Genomic DNA, 18,439 nt, shown 5'->3' on the forward strand with positions numbered 1-18,439 from the left:
TTCATGCTAGCCATGTAAGACTTCAGACCATAGTTATAGCCCTCGACACCAGACCACCATCTCCCACACATCTTCAGCCCAGATCCCAGATTGTCATGCCAGGCCTCTAGATGTTTAGTTCCTGCTCCTAGCTTGTCCACCACACCACCATCCCACATCTCTCCATCTCCATGTGTGTTGATCATATACACAGACCTTTTGACCGGCTCTTCAGCTCTGCAGGTGAGACCTCAACATCTCTCGATCTTTGCCCACATCTCCAGGTCGTTAGGCCAGACCTCAGCAAAGAAATGTAGGTTGTGGACTGGCTGGTGTTGACACAAATACCAGGCTCAGGTCGCCATAACTAATGGGACTAAGCAAAAAAAAAAAAATGAAGTTCAAAGCCTGGAGGCGACCTGCGAGTGTTAATCCTCAGAACAACAAACAGAAAGACGAATTAGAGCAAACTTATCTCCCTCCATGCGAAGATAGTCAGGAATGTGGTGCGGGGGTGGTATCGTTGGTTGCAAGGTCTCCTAAATCGACTTGTTCGAGAAGCTCTGAGTTTGAATTGTTTGCGTTTGGCCAACGACATCACAGTCATTCCTATGGATTATTAGAAGAAATGAAAATAAACAATGGTTGACTGCGTTGAACTATGATGTCTTACAGGAAAGTGTACAGTCGTACGGATCCCGAAATGTGAGATAGAAAGACAAAAGAAAAGCATTGATTAGCATTTTAATTGGGATGAACACAAGCACAACATCTAAGGGTGAAATGAGAGTGCGAAAGTAGCATCGCCTTGGCTGAACACTTTGCCTCTGTGCGCTGACTACAGACGAGTTAGAGAGAGAGAGGGAAGAAAAAAAAGGATGTCACGTGACCTCACGGTTTTATTGACTGAAGAGAGCTGTCGCTGCGGCTGTAAACATTCCATGCTGGCTTGTATGTTGACAGACACACAGAGGCTATGCATGAGGAGGGCTTTCGACGATCAAAACTTAGGCACGCATATACACATATATTTGTACACACACACGCTCGCGCACACAACGCATGCATACATGCACATATTACATGCATTCAGATATTTGTTTACACACAGCATGCGCACATAAACATGTACACTCCGCATACACATTGCATACACATAAACTTGTATACTACATCCGCAACAACACGCAGACATCGCATCCAAACATTTGTACGCTCTCTCTCTCACACACACACGCACACTTGCTCACTTTACACATCCACACTGACACAAGCCCATCCATTTTCACACACACATGTAAAACATACACATTGTTGTACACATAAACACACCACCCGCCCCCACTACAGGCACACTAACACGCATACACACGTATACACACACGTACACACACACACACAAACACACACCCAACGTACACACACACAGTCCCAGTCAGACTGACGCAGGCAAGCCTGAGGACTATTGCAGAGGGTATTAATAAAGAAAGTAGACTGTTAGCTCTGTCTCAGGACCCTGCGGGGTTCGGGGATCAGGCCCTTGATGGAGTTGTCACCATGGAAACTAGGTCTTGATAACGCAGATGGACAGTGCTGCCAACTAGCGGTAGCAGTCGCAGGTGCGTAAGTGCACAGAGTTAAGCGCTATTTCAGGGCTAAAGTTCCAGCCTTCCTCCGATTTCTGCGTCTTCATCGCCTTCAGTGCACGTGTTTCATTAACTAAATGCACGCGCGAACATACTTATGTAGGCAGCTCTGTGATGCAGCTATCACGCTCACTAACAGACCACAAAACACACACACACACAAGCATACACACACGCATACATAAGGGAAAACTGCTAATCATCCCACCGTTTTCTATCGCTTCATCTCCTTCAATGCACTCATTTATTTATTCATGCACTAACTTAGTGCACAAAACCACGATAAATACACAATACGCTAGGTCATGTTAGCTCAAGTAAACAAACATGTGATGGGACGTGAATAAACACGTAATATCCTTATGACGTCAATAAACACGTCATGTCCTTATGACATCAACAAACACGTCATATCCTTATGAAGTGAATGACGTTTTCGTTACGTAAGCACCGTCCGGCACAATTTTCAGTGTTTATATTCTTTGTTCGTACTTTCTTTTTTTTTCTCTTACCTTCATTCTCCGTCTCTCTCAATACGACTGTCTTTGACCTTTGACACCCTTTTTTTTCGAGAGCCTCACTCTCCCACACTCTCTGTATTCTACACGGACCTTCATTTACGGACCTTCATTTAATGAATGCTGGCATTCTACGCTTTCTATTCCTACTCCTTCGCTCTGCCTCTTACTACACTTCACGAGCTTACTTTTCCTACTTTATTTCACTCCCTCACTCATCTTTTTATACATTGCACAAGTTTTGTCCTTTTTTTTAAATCAGTCATTCATTGAAAGTATTTTTCCCGTATGTGCCAGTTTTTCTATCCTGGAATTTTTTTCCCTGTATTCTCTTACTCGCCATTATCTCAATTATTTGCTCTTTCTGTTCTTCCTTCTTCCTTTCTCATATTCTCTCTTTTATCGTATTTCTTTCCTACTTTCTCTTCTTCAATATTCCCCTATTTCAGTCTCTCTTTCGGCATGCCCCCGTTTTCTACTCTTTCCTCTTCAAATTCTCCTTCCCTAGCATCTCTTTTATTCATGATCCCCATCCACAATTCCTGTCCTTCAATTTTCCTCTCGTGCTATTTCTCTTCCACATTTCTTCTCCCACCTTCCCTCTCTTATGCACACAAACCTACCTACGCATACTCGTATCTGCGGCATACACTCGCACACGCCCACCAACGGGATCGCACACACACACACGTGTGCTCGCCATCACCTGCATGTGTCACCGACAACGAGTGACGGCGCCGGAGAGAAGACAATTCAGTGAACAGCAGCAGATAACACCAGGGAGGCTGCAGCGGATGTCAATTCATCGAGGATCCATTTCCTTTCGCCGTGAGACAAACTCCGGCTACGTTACATCCACGTAGCGCCGACCTACTGGTACTTAATTACCACGTAGCACAACAGAGACAGTTGGAGGATGGAGAGGAGGAGGGGAAGGGGCAGAGCTCTACGTAAACTATTGTATGCTGCAAGATCTATACCACTTGCAGCTGATCAATGTCGCCAGGGTAGGTATGCGTACCCGTACCGCCTCAGTCTCCGATCGGCGCGTGGCGCATGAGAATTTCAGCGCGTGCAAAGGTCAACGGTGGGGTCGGCGCCTCCGTGGTCCAGTTGATGACCTACAAGTGACGTCAGAGATGGCGGGCGTGTGTTGTCGGTGTGGCCCACGTGCCAGGGAGAGACCGTCTGGTCACGTGCACTGAGGTCTTGCTACCTGCCAACCTGCAGCCGTGGGACGGTGAGTAGGACTGTTGTTTGCTGCCGCGGTTTACCTGGAGGGGGAGATGCGAGAACTGTCGCTACACAAAGAAAATTCTGCACTTGTGTGTGTGCGCACGCAATGTTTATATGCATTTATATGTGTGTGTGTGTGTGTGATTGTGTGCATAGTTTGTATGCTTGCGAGCGTGAAGAAGAAAAGTGAAAAAGGAAGAATAAAAAGAAAGAATGAATGATTACATGTAGAGAACGCGGAGAGCAGCTAAATTAAAGGAAGTCAAATTTAATGAAAAAGGAAGCAAGGGAAAGATAAGTAAACACGCGCGCAATACACGTTCACACTAACATATCCAAACCTCTCTCTCTTCTTCTCTTTCCATCTAGATATCAAATAAAGATATTTTAATGGGAAACACAGCTTGCACAACACTTAAATACACCAGAGCTCACAAAACACGATATACAATAAATTATTAGAACTCATAGAGACTGCAGCAAACACAGGAAATATACTATAATGGACAGGATGCCGAACAATGTACACAAACAGTACACAAACAGTGCACAAATAGTGCACAAACAATAGCAGTACACAAACAAGTAAGAACGACCACCCACTGACAAAATATTGTTTGTGATCACTAGGCCATCTGTTCCCTAAAAGTCCTTTATAAGGAAAGGAAAAGCTGACGAGTACGGTCTTCTCATCATCGAAGAAAGCTCTGCCACCATCTAGAAATGACCTTTGTCTCTATTCATGTCTTCTTTTCTTCTAATAGCCTAAACTTTTAGTTCATTATTTTATCCGCGGCTAAATTATAATTTTTCTGTATTTTAAATTGTGTTATCGTTAGTGGTTGCAATATAGGAGGGTGTTACAACGATGTGTACGAAGTAATGTGTACGTAAGGTAGATATGAGGATTCGAGTCTGCATCAATGAAGTAGGAATTACTGCAATAAAAGTAATGAAAACAAACCCCCCGACAGGCGAAAACATTTTTGTAATGATTTCTTTGGATAGAGACTGTGACTGGTAAACAAGCTGCTTCACCAAACTAGCGACTAGGAGCTGATTGGTTACTACGTGATAAATACGTTTGTGAAACGTAAATACCCGAAAGTACAGACATTGTGAAGTTTTTCTTTGACACGACAGAGACGCTTCGTTTTAGACATAATAAAGACATAACCCAGAAAAAGGAACGAAATTTTAATAAGTAAACTTGCAGACTGCCAAAGGCCAGAGGCAGTGTTTTTGTTTTCAACGTGCTGACGTAATGTATTTGCAGGTTTTACCCAAAAGCTGTTATCTTAAATTTGAGTTCGTAACCGAGTTATTTTCCAGATCGATTAAAAATACCTTTCCCAGCGGCCCTCGCCCACAAAGCTGTTGGCCACGATGGCTAATTTGCAATATGAAGACAAGCAACCCACGTAGCTACCAGCAACGTCTGGCTCCACTGGGGTCCGCGCGGACTCAGCTGGTGATTTCCGCTCCCCGCGTTACTAAGCTTCCTTTGAACTTCTCCACACTTTGGATCTCAGCTAATTCTGGCACTGACAGCAGCCACAGCAGCTCGCATTTAAAGAGGGCAGATAGTCCCTAATCCGGCGCGCTCAACAGGACTGCGATGTCTGTCAATGAAAGACTCGGCTTTGGGTCCTCGGTTCTTGGCGGCCAAGCTTTTGCGTTCAACGCACGCACAGCTGGGAGCTGAAATGTCCAATGTTCACATTCCACATCCCTCTACCCACTGATAAACCTAACTCTGCTCAGCAACCATCTTTACTCACAACTCTCCATCCCTCGCCTTCTCCCCACATATTTCTCTAATAACGAGAAAGCTCATGTAGCCCGACCAGCTAATCATGAGAAAATAATAATTATCATCGCAATTAGTGTAAGACAATGCGCAGTAATCTGCTGACACACTGGCAAGTGCGCAGTCCTTTAAACAAACAAGCAAATGCGCAGAAAACGTGGGCTGGAAGAGGAAGGGCGAAGTGAATAGAATTTCACTGAATTCTTTATCGTCCCAGACATGGCGCTGGACATTCCAGCCTTTCGTGTGGGTTTCCATGGTTACAGGGGAGACAGGGACGGGCTGTAGGAATTTTCTCTGTCGGGGTGCCTTCCAACGGGGTTGAGAAAGGAAAATGGATCTTGTATAGAGAGAATTGTTTAATGTACCATAGTAAAGCAGGGCTTGATGGCGGTGTCACAACCCTCACAAACACAGGGAGGGATCTCAGCAACAGCTTACATCTTTCTCATGACATCAGTACAATAACAATGTCCAGTCTCGTGCTGGCACAACTCCCAGTAAATATGTCGCACACAATAGGTTTGTACGTCTCGTCGCAGGTTGACTTCCATTCACTACCTTGCAAAGATCAAGTTACCTCCTCCCTCTGTCCCTGGTCCTTCTTTGATGTTGGGCCTCCAGGGATGCTAGCACGTACTAAAATCTCAAACACTACCTCCGCGGTCAGACTAGCGTGTCCAGTGTCACAGGTCAAGATTTATGACCCCGACTTGGCCATCTGTGTCATTAACAGGAGCGGTGACAAGTCGACAAGTGGACTGTTGGTGGTCTACACAAACTACGCTTTCTACAATAGAAAGTACGAAAATCAAGAATATTGCATCCTCTTTTTCTTCTATATTAACTCAAAATCAGTAATTATTACCAGAACTCCGGGGAAGAGGGAAAGGTTGGGTGGCAGAAATGTTGATGAAGGTTGCGCTGAAGTATCGAGAGTAGTTGGTGTAGTATTTTTTAGTTAATACGTTTGCTATTAACTGGTGATGGTGAGACAAACATACACCGTGACCATGCGTGAAGTTTTCGACAAAAAGCATGAAAGCTTCTTTATCATCTGTCATGAGCAGATATCACGCACACCTATTATGAATACGCGCGGACGGACACATAAAGACAAACACGCAAACACACAAGCATGTAACATCAGATAAGGCACATACGAGCATCTACAAAGAAAGCAAAGAAGAAAGTCGAAGCAGAGAAGATGGGAATTGTAGCGGGTGGGTGATTACAGGGCGGGTTCTCATCGCGACTACTCCGCCACCTAGCGGTGCGCGCGCTCAAGCAATTCCCCCAAAACCACCCCGTGCAAAGCCTGCGACGACGTCGCCGACTCCATCGCTTCGATTGTGCGAAGCTAAACCCTCCAATCTCCATCGGCGGCAGCTCCGACAGCTTCTCCCATTTTTCCATCCCTCTCTCTCTCTCGCTCGCTCGCCCCGCGCGTGTGGGGAGACGCGACACGACGCGACGATCGCTCTGTGCACAAGTCGGTCCGCCGCGGGCTGGTTCGGATCCTCCCTCGCTGCAGTCGTTGTCGTCTTGTCGCATCATTATCAGTTGAGACGCCAGTGACTGCGGCCGCATCGCTTTTTACCTGTTGGAGTTTTTGTGTATGTGTGTTTGTGTGTGTGTACATACCAAGACGAGCCATGGATTACACTTTTCGTCTGCCCTGGGCCCTGCACGACGACGGTCACGATGATTCCTCCGTGGAAGTTGATTTAAGCACGTGGTGGCTAGACTAGGTGCAACTTTGGTTTGTGTTTTTGTGCAAAGCAGTGACGGAGGTCGACTCGGCGCTACCCCTCCTTATGTCATGACCGGCAGAGCGAGGGGGCGGCCTCGGGGACGACCCAGGGGCAGCGGTAGGGGCAGGGGAGGAGGAGGGCGGGGCACCGCCTGTCAGACGCACTCACCCTCTTACTCCCCTGACGGCCGAATCACCAAGGCGTTATCAAAGTAAGTTTTCGTTTTCGTTTCGAACCAACTAATGCACATTTTCTTGTTTTGAAACAACAGGTACGGGGCACTATCATACCCTCCAACACATATACACAGGCGCGCGCGCACACACACACACTAATGCGACCATCCTTCTCAACCACCACTACCCGTGTCTTCAATCTTCTAACATCTTCGCAGTCGACGGGGCAGCCCCCTTAAGGTGATTTTACAGCAAGTGAAAACAAAGAAAAGAAAAAAAAAAAGAGAAAAAAAAAAAGTAGAGAAGCAGCGAGAAAGAGAGATAAATGACAAAAGTCTATGCTTTTTACATGTAGCCCTCAAGCTTAAAAAAGAAAACAAAAACACTGCTTTACTACAAAACAAAGACATTAAAAAGGGAAAATGAAAGGGAAAACATGTCCATGTACAAAAAGATGGAAGCTGATGTTTGATTTGTAACAGATGTTTGAAAAGGAATATTTAGTGCATGATCTGATTTTATCGTTGTTAGTAATGGGTGGTTACTTTGGGTGGTAAGCCTCTGCTTCGTCTGTAACGTGTGAATGCCAACGTCGTTCACTGTCAACATGGAGTTTGCTCCACACCCCACAACTACCCCACCACCACCCCACCACCACCCCACACATACACATATTCAAAGCCGAACATCTTACGCAACTGATCATATCACAGTTCACCTTTTATTATTTTTTTCCTGAGGCAGAATATTACCGAAGCTTTGTCTTCATTGTTTATTTTGTGCCCAGCAAGATCAAGACGAGTCTTTCACAGAGGGAGCAAGTCACTATTAATAATAATTTTAATAATACTATTAATTAATAATACAGTCCCAGAGCGACCTAACTCCTACATTATCCTGCTCACTGACAAACCCTGTTAGTTGTGGTCATAACAACACTGACTACCCAGACAGCCCTTTCTCAGGCACTCACGTATATGACCAAGTTTTTTTCTGTCTTCACAAGTGACCCCATCTCCTGCGGTCTCCTCCATCAAGAACGTATAAAACACAAGTGTAGGCGCAGCTGTTGCGTCACCTGTCGCTTCGCCGGTTTGTAGGTGAGATGAAATGAGTTCCCTAAGTTGTGGGATCAGGTAAAAGTAAAGATGCAGCAGGTGGTTGTGGTCTTATTATTGTGTAGGTCTCTGCAGCCCCATCCTCTGCAGGTAATAACAACCACCGTCGTCAAGCTTGATCAGAGCACAATACATGAGAGCTATCGTGGATACCATTTCGATTGCGCTGCGCAAGTTCTGCGCGACCTTTGACCGGCAACTTATTTCATCCTTCTTTCTTCTTTACTTGTTGATTCTGTCAACCACCACGTAGTGCAGCTTATGACAGAAACTCTCCTTTGTTTGTGTTTTGTTTTGCTGTGGTCGTAATTCAACAGGTTTATTCTCGCTGATTGTCGTAAAATGATATTTTTAGATTTGACCCACGCAGGGTCAAGGCCTGCGGTTGTTTGGCCGAAAGCGAGAGCAGCAAAGAAAAGGGTCAGGAGGTCAAGCCGACGGCAAACACACTTTCAAGTGTAAACTTTTTTTTTAAAACTTTCACAGTAAAAATAAAATCATAGGAAAAAAAATGCTCAAGGGCTAAAGGTGAGGCTGAGCTTCATGTGAAAAGTTCGGTAAATATGAATAAGGCTCGATAGATAAACATTATTTATGAGAACTGGGCTTTAGGTCAATGATAGAAGATAGATAGAAGGACGAGAAAAAAAAAACCTGAGGGCGAGGCAGCTGTCAAAGAGAGTTTTTGTTGTGAGGGAGATGAAGTGGTGAGCAGAGCAAAAGCCGCGCAGTCAATGAGGACATTCCTGGAGATGTCTTACCTTTAGTTATTTTTTATTTAACGAAGTTGCTGGGATAGATATCCAGACTGAACAGAGATACAGGGTGCTGTATGCTGACAGACGTACCTCTGGGGTTTTGTACATTGATTCCACCTGTGTTTAGTAAAATATATAATAATTAATTAGTAAATAAACAAACAAATAATATGTAAACAAACTAAAAAATAATGTCAAATATACAATTTTAAGGTGATCAATTCAATAAAAAAATAATAAAAATAAATTCGGTCTCAATCTTCTCTTCCAAAATAAAATAATAAAGGAAAAAGATAAAAAGTAGTGGGAGGGGAGGAAAGAGGGAAGGAGAGTGAGAAAACAGCAGAGTACAGTAATCAGAGTGATGACAGAGAAGCGACTTCCATCGTGTAACCAAACACTGTTCTCCTTGTACACGATTTTTTCCCCAGGAATAAAATTGCCGTTTTGTTTTCATTTTATGCAAACGCAAATCATTCTTTGCCAATATGCTGATATGAAGAAGAAAACCTGAAAGCTTCACATGGACCCTGAAGTCCTTCCTTGGTCTGTCCTCCTTGTCTGTGGATCAGCATCGCTTGAAATTTCCATTTTGTGTCAGGGGCATGCCACACTTGCATAAGAGTATATGGCATTGTTAGTATAACAACATTATCAACAAGGAGTGTGCAGGCTGCCAGGTCCTGATTCCTGACAAACGTTCCTACCTATCGATTCCACTGTTTCCTGGCTGCCCCTTGTCAAGCAGGGAGCAGTCGTGTCGCGGAGTGCACATGCGCAGTGCAGGGGTCGTATTCATGAAGTGAGGGTATGGCGTGGTCTGGGGTACATAAAGGTGTCTCCGTGTGTACAAGGGCGCCCGTGAGAGGCTAGGTTCAGAACAGAAATGGGAAAGTTGTGTCTTGTGCACAAAGTCAATAACTCTATAATTTTTTGTATCTCACTAAACCTTTACCATATGCATTTCTTTGCAAAACAAACACGATTGCAGAAGAGAATAATTTTTGCCAGATGTTACAAAATGGATAAGAGGACCCTTTTCGTCAACAGTACCCAAAGATGACGAACACTGGGTAGAATATTGGGCAAGAAAGTTTTTTTCGCCGGTGATGCAACCTGCTGTGAGGCTGGACGTGGCACGAAGACGACGAGAGGACCTCGCGCTGCGCTCAAGCGGACATAACACCAATGCATACTGACTTAGGGGCATCAGCGGAGGTGGAATACCAAAGTTCGCGAACAAGCTTTTGCTTCGTCCCAGGAATCTTTCCAACCAGCAGTCAAAGCGACGACAACTCCGGGGCAAGGCAAGAGGAGATCAATCGTGTCAACACACAGAAAGGTGGAGGAGTGTGTGAAGAGGGAGGCTGTGTGAAGGAGGGAAGTGAGTAGATGGCAATAGTTTGGCTATGACAATGATCGTGGGTGGGTGAGTCTTGGGTGAGAAGAGCTGAAGAAAAAGGGGATGGGGAAAGTCCTTTCGAAAGCCGCCCACATCCCCACGGGTAGGAGTATGGTAACGATGATGTCAAGCGTGAATAAAGGTTAACATTTGTAATCATTATTATTATAGGTTTGTAGTGTGTTTAGGGGATTCAGCTCTCTACTAGTCACGATGTCACTGGATGTCTGGGATTTCTTGCCCTATGTCTTCACAATCTTTCTTTTTTTCTCTCTCTCTCTTCATGTTTTTGTTCGCTGCCCTAACCGAGGCTGAGGTCTGGAACTCCTGGCCTGTCCATGCCATTTTCTACCGATTGTTTTTTAACTGGAGTCGGGAGGGAGGTGTGATCCTGGGGATTGGCCTTCGCTGGTTGCTGCAGTTCGCTTCCGATCCGTCTTTTCCAGTTCCGTTGGGTCTACGAGCAGCAGGGAAAGACACTAAGCTAAGCTCTTACTCGGGGATCATTCATTTGGAGACAACCATGGCACTATCGACATTTCTCTCTGTCTCTATGCTAATCAGTTCTTGAGTGTCGTAGCTCACGTGGCCGCCATGATTGTGTGGCGGCTGTAGAGGACGAGAATTGCTCAGGTCTTGGCCGATTATTTGTGTGTGGAAGGGTGAGGGGAGTGGGGTTGAGGTTGGGGGCAAGTCTTTCTACATCATGCTACTCTCATTTTGTCCGGACAGCTTGTTGCTTTTCTTGTTTCCTCTACCGCTACGGGAGTTATGCATAATCACTCGAAATTAATGATGCGCACTTTTAATTATGAACCTATTATTGTTAATTTTAGTAGTTTAATACGGGTGTGGGAAAAGAAAAAAAAAAAAAAGAAAACATTTCTTACACACGCATGCGCACAAGACTGAAAGATATAAATACAGACATATAAACACAAACATACTCAAAACAAATTCTCTCAGTATAAAAAAATAAAAATAAAATACGTATATATTTCTTTAAATCAAACACGCAAAAATATACAAACAAAAAGGACAGATGGATAAACAAACATGTAATAAATATTTATATCTGCAAATAAGCAAATAAAATGTCAATAAACAGGTGTTTAGATTGGTCGGAGGATACAGACGACCTCGCATCAAACTTTTTCCAGCCAGCTGACCAGCAGACCAGACACAAGATGCTAGTGTAGAAGGGTGGATGACCAAATACACGGGGGTGTCACGACTGACCAGCCTCACGCAAGACAAAGGGGTGGATGGGTGGATCTTCGTCCGCTTTTTTTTTACTAGGGAGGAGAGAAGTATCGTTCTTGACATCATCAAAATTTGAAGACTCAAAATGAACGAACGGACAGAAGAGTCAAATGACAAAATAAAAAAGAATCAGATGTGTTCTTTATCTCATCAGCTGGCGGATGAACTTCATCAAACAAACATGAACCTCGATTTGATAGTGCTAAATAATAACAATTTCTCACGGTCATCAGAAACCAAATGAATATTCATGTGGGTCTCTGCAACATTAGAAACGTTGACCACATCAGAAATAAGCGCTAGACAAATTCTCATATTATCACAAATTTTGTAATACCATAAGGGCAGAATGTTAAATGTTGAATTATTTTTTAAAATAACTTTTAAATGCTGATTTTTAATGAGGTTTTTACTCGATAAAAGTTGGTTTGTGGGGTGTGTAGCAAGGGTATAGCGATTGAAAAGTTTAGTAATAATTTGCAAACGCAGGAATTACAGACATGTTAGTGCAAGAGTAGTCTGATAGGTTGAGAATGGATTTCTGGGATTCTGGTAGTATGGAAAAAAAATAATAATAAATAAATAAAATAAAATAAAAAAATAAAAAGTGGAAGTTACTAGATAAACAGCTTTTGATTGTGTTATTAAGATTACACGGACAACTCTTTACTATTTCTTTATTTATCATTTAGTGGTGTGTTTGTGTGTGTGACTTGACCATGAAAACAAATGAACTTCTTGTATTGCATAGACATGATGATGATATGATAAAAAACTTATCACGCCTCCTGATCTGTTGTATTCTTTGATATTTTAGTAAACAATATACACATTTACTGAAACCTTTTTGATGATTGCAGGTCAGTTTCCACATCGGATGTCGCTATGCATCACCACCTGTCCTCGGTTTCTCATAATGGCTACTCGAGTATTCCTCCACCCGGGTACCTGCCGGGAGCGTACGGGCACCCAGTGAGCCACGTCAGCCAGCCACACGGCCTGCCAAGGGGCGTGCCCAGCTCTTGTGACGGCCACTCGCCGACTAGGGTCAACGCAGGCACCCAGGCGTCCTGGTCTCAAGGTTACCCGGATGTTTTTCCCCATCCCTCCGCTAGGGCTCACCCGCAGGATCCTAGATCTCACCAGCATGATCCCAGAGCGCATCCCCAGGATCCCAGGTACCACCACCCCAGGCTGCCGGGAGTGGGAACGTGTGGTGGGACCCACCATCCGGCTAGTGCTCACGAAACCATCCCAGTGTACGCGGCAGCACCAAGTTCTCGCCAGCCGCGAGCGGAGCACCAGCACCCGACGCGGGACGCTACCCGTGGAGTATTACCCGAGCCAACCCTCCCTCTACCATCGACAACCCCCGGCTTCGTACAGTATCAGCCACAAGGACGTGCCTTGCCCGGGTCATGTGACCGTGGACAACTCCCATAATAATAATCACCATAATCATCATCTTCCCCATCATCAGAGTCGATCTTCGGAGGACATGCGTGGTCGCGGCGGTGGCAGCGGCGAGCGACTGCCACCCGTAGTGTATCACCAACAGGCCTCAGGACAGCATCAAGAACACTTTGTTTCAGACTGTGATCCGAGGAGACCTATCAGTCAGGCGTCACCACCTCCACCTCCTCCACCGCCAGATGGCGCTTACACAGTCCATGTGGCCGACAGTCACCATCCGGCACGTGCTGGAAGTGACAGTCCGAGGTCGGGTCGCAGCAGCGGATCGCAGAATGTACCCTCATCGCACGCGCTGCCTAGCAGTCAGCAGACTCGAACTGTGTCTTACTCACGTTCCACGCACACCCTGCCAGTCCTTCCAGGCCCAGTGCGACAAAGAAGACGACTTTCAGACCCGGAATGGGGCCTGAGACAACATCAAGAAATGACTGAACCTTTACTAAGAACGAGCTCCGGGTCATCCCAGGAACGTAGAGGGCGCACGCATGAACGTGGGCAGAGGCCAGCAGCTTTTCCTCCGGAAGCAACTCATGGTTTGCATTCGGGCAGTCACAGTTTGCGACCGCCGAACTATGTTTCTTTGCCTGGGACGGAAGGGCAAGTGAGTGGAGTGCAAACAGCAGGAGGATCCAAAGGACAATGTGTCCCTTCTGGCTCGTTCACCGCATCTGCAGGTGTCTACGCAGCGCCACCTGGACACTCGGCAAAGAGCGCACCGTATCCTGCTCAACCACGCCGTGAGCATCACGGATACGATACTTCTGGGTACGGGGACCACCAGCCTGCCACACATCCTCCGACATCAGGATCTGACCCCCGGAAATGTGCTGCTCCCCTCGGCTACCGTGGAAGCTACACCAACTCTGTTGACCAGGACTACTCTCAGTTTAGAATACCTCGTCACCCAGCATCGAGCGCAGAGGTTAATCCACCCCGAGTACAATCTCCTCCGCCACCGTCATACCCAGAACGTGTCTCCTCCCCTCCACCACCATCTCCTTACTCCATGCAGCCTCCCTCCCCCAGGCAACACCCGACTCGACCCGTCTCTCCTCCCCCGTATAGCATCATCTGCCCTGTGTCTCCCCATCATCCAAGCAGCCACGGAGTGCAAGAACCGCCGCCTGCCAGCCGCAGTGCCGTTGAAAGTCGCGTGGCTGCTACATCGCAGCAGTACATCGTTCCTGACATACAGCAGCAACAAACTGCTCGGGGGCAGGCATATCCGGTGACTTACCGACGAAGCAGCAAAGAGCATGTTTTTGTAGGGCACAGACTGCATCTGCTCCTGGCTTGGAAGCACAGCAGCAGCGGTGGTACCGGGTACCTGTCAACGGCGAGAATCTACCCCTGCATGGAGGTCCGCCCGACCTTCAGCCAGGTTCTTCCCAGTTTTCTCCCATGAAGCTCGTGACGAGACCTCAGAACGGACAAGTAACTGCTGTCCCCGGTGGCGAAGGTTTGCCTTACGAGCTGGTCAGACAAGAAACGGTGATGCTGGATCCTAGCATGTGCCACTCCGGTCAGTCGCTCGGCCAAACCAGGCGCCGTTACGACCATGTGCAGGCAAGACACAGTCATGCAACGGACCCCTCTTTCCATTCCAGGCCCAACTTGGACTGCTATCCAGTGACGCATCATGGCTGTAGCCTCGACTCTCCGCATCCCTGTCACCCCAAAAGAGGCTATGAAAGTCAGCATCCTTCCAGCAGCAGAACTACATTTGAAGACTCGGTCCCACCTTTTGCCAGGGAAGATTTCGAACATCAGTCGGTCAGCTCGTCTCATATTCAGGGTCGCCAGGAGACCTTTTACACGCAGCATGTATCGCCAGCTAGTCCTGTCAGAACTCAGCGTGCTCAAGCTATCACGGACCAGGCAGCATGGGCGGCCCGTGTGTTTCACGTTCTTCATCAGGATATTCATCGAGGGATCAAAGTTCCCAACCCCATCACGTTCCTGGAATCCAGCAGAGTGCCTGCAGAACCCTCTCAGCTTCCCGTCCGGCAGCACCTCAACCAGCATCCAAGATCTTCAGGCGAGCTAACTTCAGGACAGACGTATCCGTATCCATTAGATGGCGCTACATCAGAGCCTTGCTCTGTGCCTGTAGGACCTCGTGCCTCCTCCAAGGAACGCGGTTACCACCAAGCCTCTTTAGAAACCTGCAGGTCTGAATCCCCTTGTGTCCTCCCCAACCCTTTTGATGATTCTATTAGACCATACAACTACCAGCCACACAGAACTGAAGGAGACTCCACGACCAAGAACGTGTTCCCACCACATCGGACACGAGATCATAATCGATCTTATGGGTCGTCGGGTGACTTGCACGCGAAAGGGCAAGTAATAGCAGAACAATCACAAGAAAATGGCCATTCTTTTAGAAGTCAAAACTACTCTTGTGTGTTGCCCAGTTCGACGTCTCACCAAGAAGAATCGTGTCCTGAGTCCTACAGAGGAAGCTTGACCATGGGTACAGCACGCCAACAAACGCATGTCAATGAGTCTGCAAACAACCCAATGCATCGTTCAGGAAGCACTCTGCCAGTGGACCATTGAAGATAATGACATCAGATCAAGGACACAACTCACAGGTGTCGTCGTCTAATCCAAGTGTGACTCCGTCGATGTACTTGTCTTTCGATGACAGTAACACGTACCCGACATTCGGTCCCCAATATCTTTCTGGTGAACATAATCGAGGACAGATGCCTGCATTCGACTCAGCTAGCAGCTCTGATCAGCCAATGACTTTACAGCAGCCTGCCTATGACGTGGACAAAGGTCCTTCAACGATCAGAAAGTCCCCGTCACTGGACAGCATCCGGGGATTAAGTTTCTCTCAGAGCTTACCGGACGAGCGACTGACAGGTCAGACGTCAGCCGACGCTCAGTTGCTGGGAAATCCAAGCTATCCAGTTGCCTCTGACAGCCAAGCCGGCTATCCCAGAGAGCAGATGTACCCTGCACAAAGCACTTATGCAGTAAGAGAGCACAGCTCGTCCGGCCACTCTTCCTCAGATCTCACAAGTGTTCACATGTTCCATTCCGAACAAAGCACAGGGGACACTGGATGTCAAACATATGTCATGCCAAACGTTGGAATACACTCATCACAGTCCAGCATGCACACTGTAAGTTCCTCGGCCGACCCCTCGTCTGTCTTTTTATCACAAATGGACCTTCACCAGGTCTTTGTCCTGGAGCCTACAGCCGAGAACACACAGATATTGGCTTCGTCAAGCATCGGTCAGCCAGCTAAAGCCTCCAGCAGCGGGGCCAGTTGGCACACCCCTCAACACAGCGCCAGCGAGAGTGGATCCAACGAAGCGGATGACGCGGACGCGCTCATCATCGATCTCAGCTGCGAGGTGGAGGACGAGAATGAGACTATCTTCACGACAACGACAACAACTACCAACCCTGTCGTCATCACAGAGGAATCTTCTAAGACGACGCGAGCCCTTGCCATGGCCACGTTCAGACCTGATGTGACAGAGCAAAGCATTCGTATCGCGAGCGTCTTTTCTCTGGCCTGCTCCAGGAGACAGCGGCGAGCGCTTTCCGACAGCGCTATCCCGAACGTGGAGGCCACCAATCGGCAACAAGGAATCAGTTTGCCGTTGCCGCAAGAACCTGCGCCGACTCCTGCGTTGCAGACGACTGCTGCAGACACGGAGTTAGAGCGTGCGCTGGCCAGCATTCTGGACAGTCCGGGAGGTCCATCCACTCCTCCGACGCCTATGGCGTGCAGACAAAGATAACCGTCAAAGCAGACCTTACCTCCACCGCCGGTGGCCCGGTCATGTATGATGTTGGCCCACAAGGCACCCCGTCTCCTGACCCCTTGGCTGAGCTCCATCGGCTCATGTTCTCTGACGTGGCCTCTCCAGCGGTGGTTGAGTGGGGGATGAAGGAGACGACCATCAGCATGGAACCCAGTGGCGAGACATCTTCCCACAATGTTATGAGGTTAGAGCACGAGCAGCCAGGCTCATCCAACTATTATAAGGATCCAGGAACGCCTTTTTCGACTTTTCTGAAAGAGTCAACTATCCCTCTATCTCATTATATCCGAAACCCAGCCACGCCCAATGTCCAGCACTCCAGAGATTCTAACGCAGCCCTGGTCAGCAAGGTCATCGAGGCCGCCGAGGCATTTACGAGAGAGAATGCCCTCCAAGGGAAAAGAACATCAGAGCATTCTGTTGTGTCTGAGAACCAGAATAAGCACTCGGCTTCAAACCAAGAGCAGGAAGATGTAGGTGTGACCACAAAGTCTGCAACAGCTGAGGAAAATAATGCCTCTCCTTCGTTTAAAACGAGACCGATGCCTGCTCTTATCAGAGACCCAGTGGTCGTGCCATTAGGTGACATCGGAGTAAAAAGCCAGGCAAAGTCCGATCTGACTGTCGAATCACACACAGTCGCTGGTGACAGGCAAAGCAGACACTCCAAGGAGAAAGTGGATAACGAATACTAAGGATTCAAAGACAGGCAAAAGAGAAGCCATTAATAAGGAGACTAGGGAGAAGAGTAGTGAGCGAAGAGAAGGAAAGGTAAAACTCTTAGATTCCAAGGGCTCTGATCACCACTCGAAGCAAGGACTGGCCAAGCAACACGCCAAAGACATAAAAGACAAAGTAAAAGCGAACTGGGAAAGACTTTGCGAGTCGAACAACGCAACTAAAACTCCTTTACTTTCAGTCAGAAAGGAAGGATTGAGAGAAAAAGAAAATGTGGACAAGGAACGGCGAAGCGTGCAGTTGCTACCGAAACCCAAAGCAGTCAAGCGATGCGGACAGCAGCAGAAGTTGTTGGACTTGGGCAGATCCGCGCGAACTAGTGGGAGGCAGACAGCGGAGGAAGATGAGAAGAAGAGCTGTGGTGTGCGAGGGAGAAGAGGAATGAAAATGTCTGCCAAGCGTCGCTGTGCAGCTGGACGTGCTGGGTCGCAGGATGAGCTGACCTCTGACATCACGCCGAAGCTACACGAGCGGCGCGGCGCGTGGGTCAGTGGGGGCACCGACGTCATCCACGTGGACAAAGACGAGGAGGACGACGTTTTCACTGATGTACCAGAGGACGACGGGACCACTGCTCTTCACCTAACGCCTACTGCAAGAAAGAGCGAGGGGGAGTTTTTTCCGGACCTCTCCAGGACACCTAGCTGCGGGAGCAGCAGGGGGAGCAGCAGCAGTAGCGTGGACGAGGGTGACAGCGACTCCGTGGAAAGCCGCCGTCGACTGGCCTCGACGTGCCTGTCCAGAACCTCTAGCATCGGCAGCCACAGCGACGAGAAG

General features: G+C 47.4%; 1 protein-coding gene across 1 annotated transcript; it reads left to right on the plus strand.

Moving 5' to 3' along the window:
* Nucleotides 1–6,412: 6,412 nt before the first annotated feature.
* On the plus strand, nucleotides 6,413–14,538 carry LOC112554494 (extensin-like). Its single transcript, XM_025222277.1, has 2 exons — nucleotides 6,413–7,154; nucleotides 12,521–14,538. Exon 2 carries the CDS (start codon nucleotides 12,751–12,753, stop codon nucleotides 14,536–14,538), a length of 1,788 nt encoding a protein of 595 aa, XP_025078062.1. The 5' UTR covers nucleotides 6,413–7,154; nucleotides 12,521–12,750.
* Nucleotides 14,539–18,439: the final 3,901 nt, after the last annotated feature.

This window comes from Pomacea canaliculata, linkage group LG13 (genome assembly GCF_003073045.1).
Source record: "Pomacea canaliculata isolate SZHN2017 linkage group LG13, ASM307304v1, whole genome shotgun sequence".
In the NCBI taxonomy this organism is placed as follows: domain Eukaryota; kingdom Metazoa; phylum Mollusca; class Gastropoda; order Architaenioglossa; family Ampullariidae; genus Pomacea; species Pomacea canaliculata.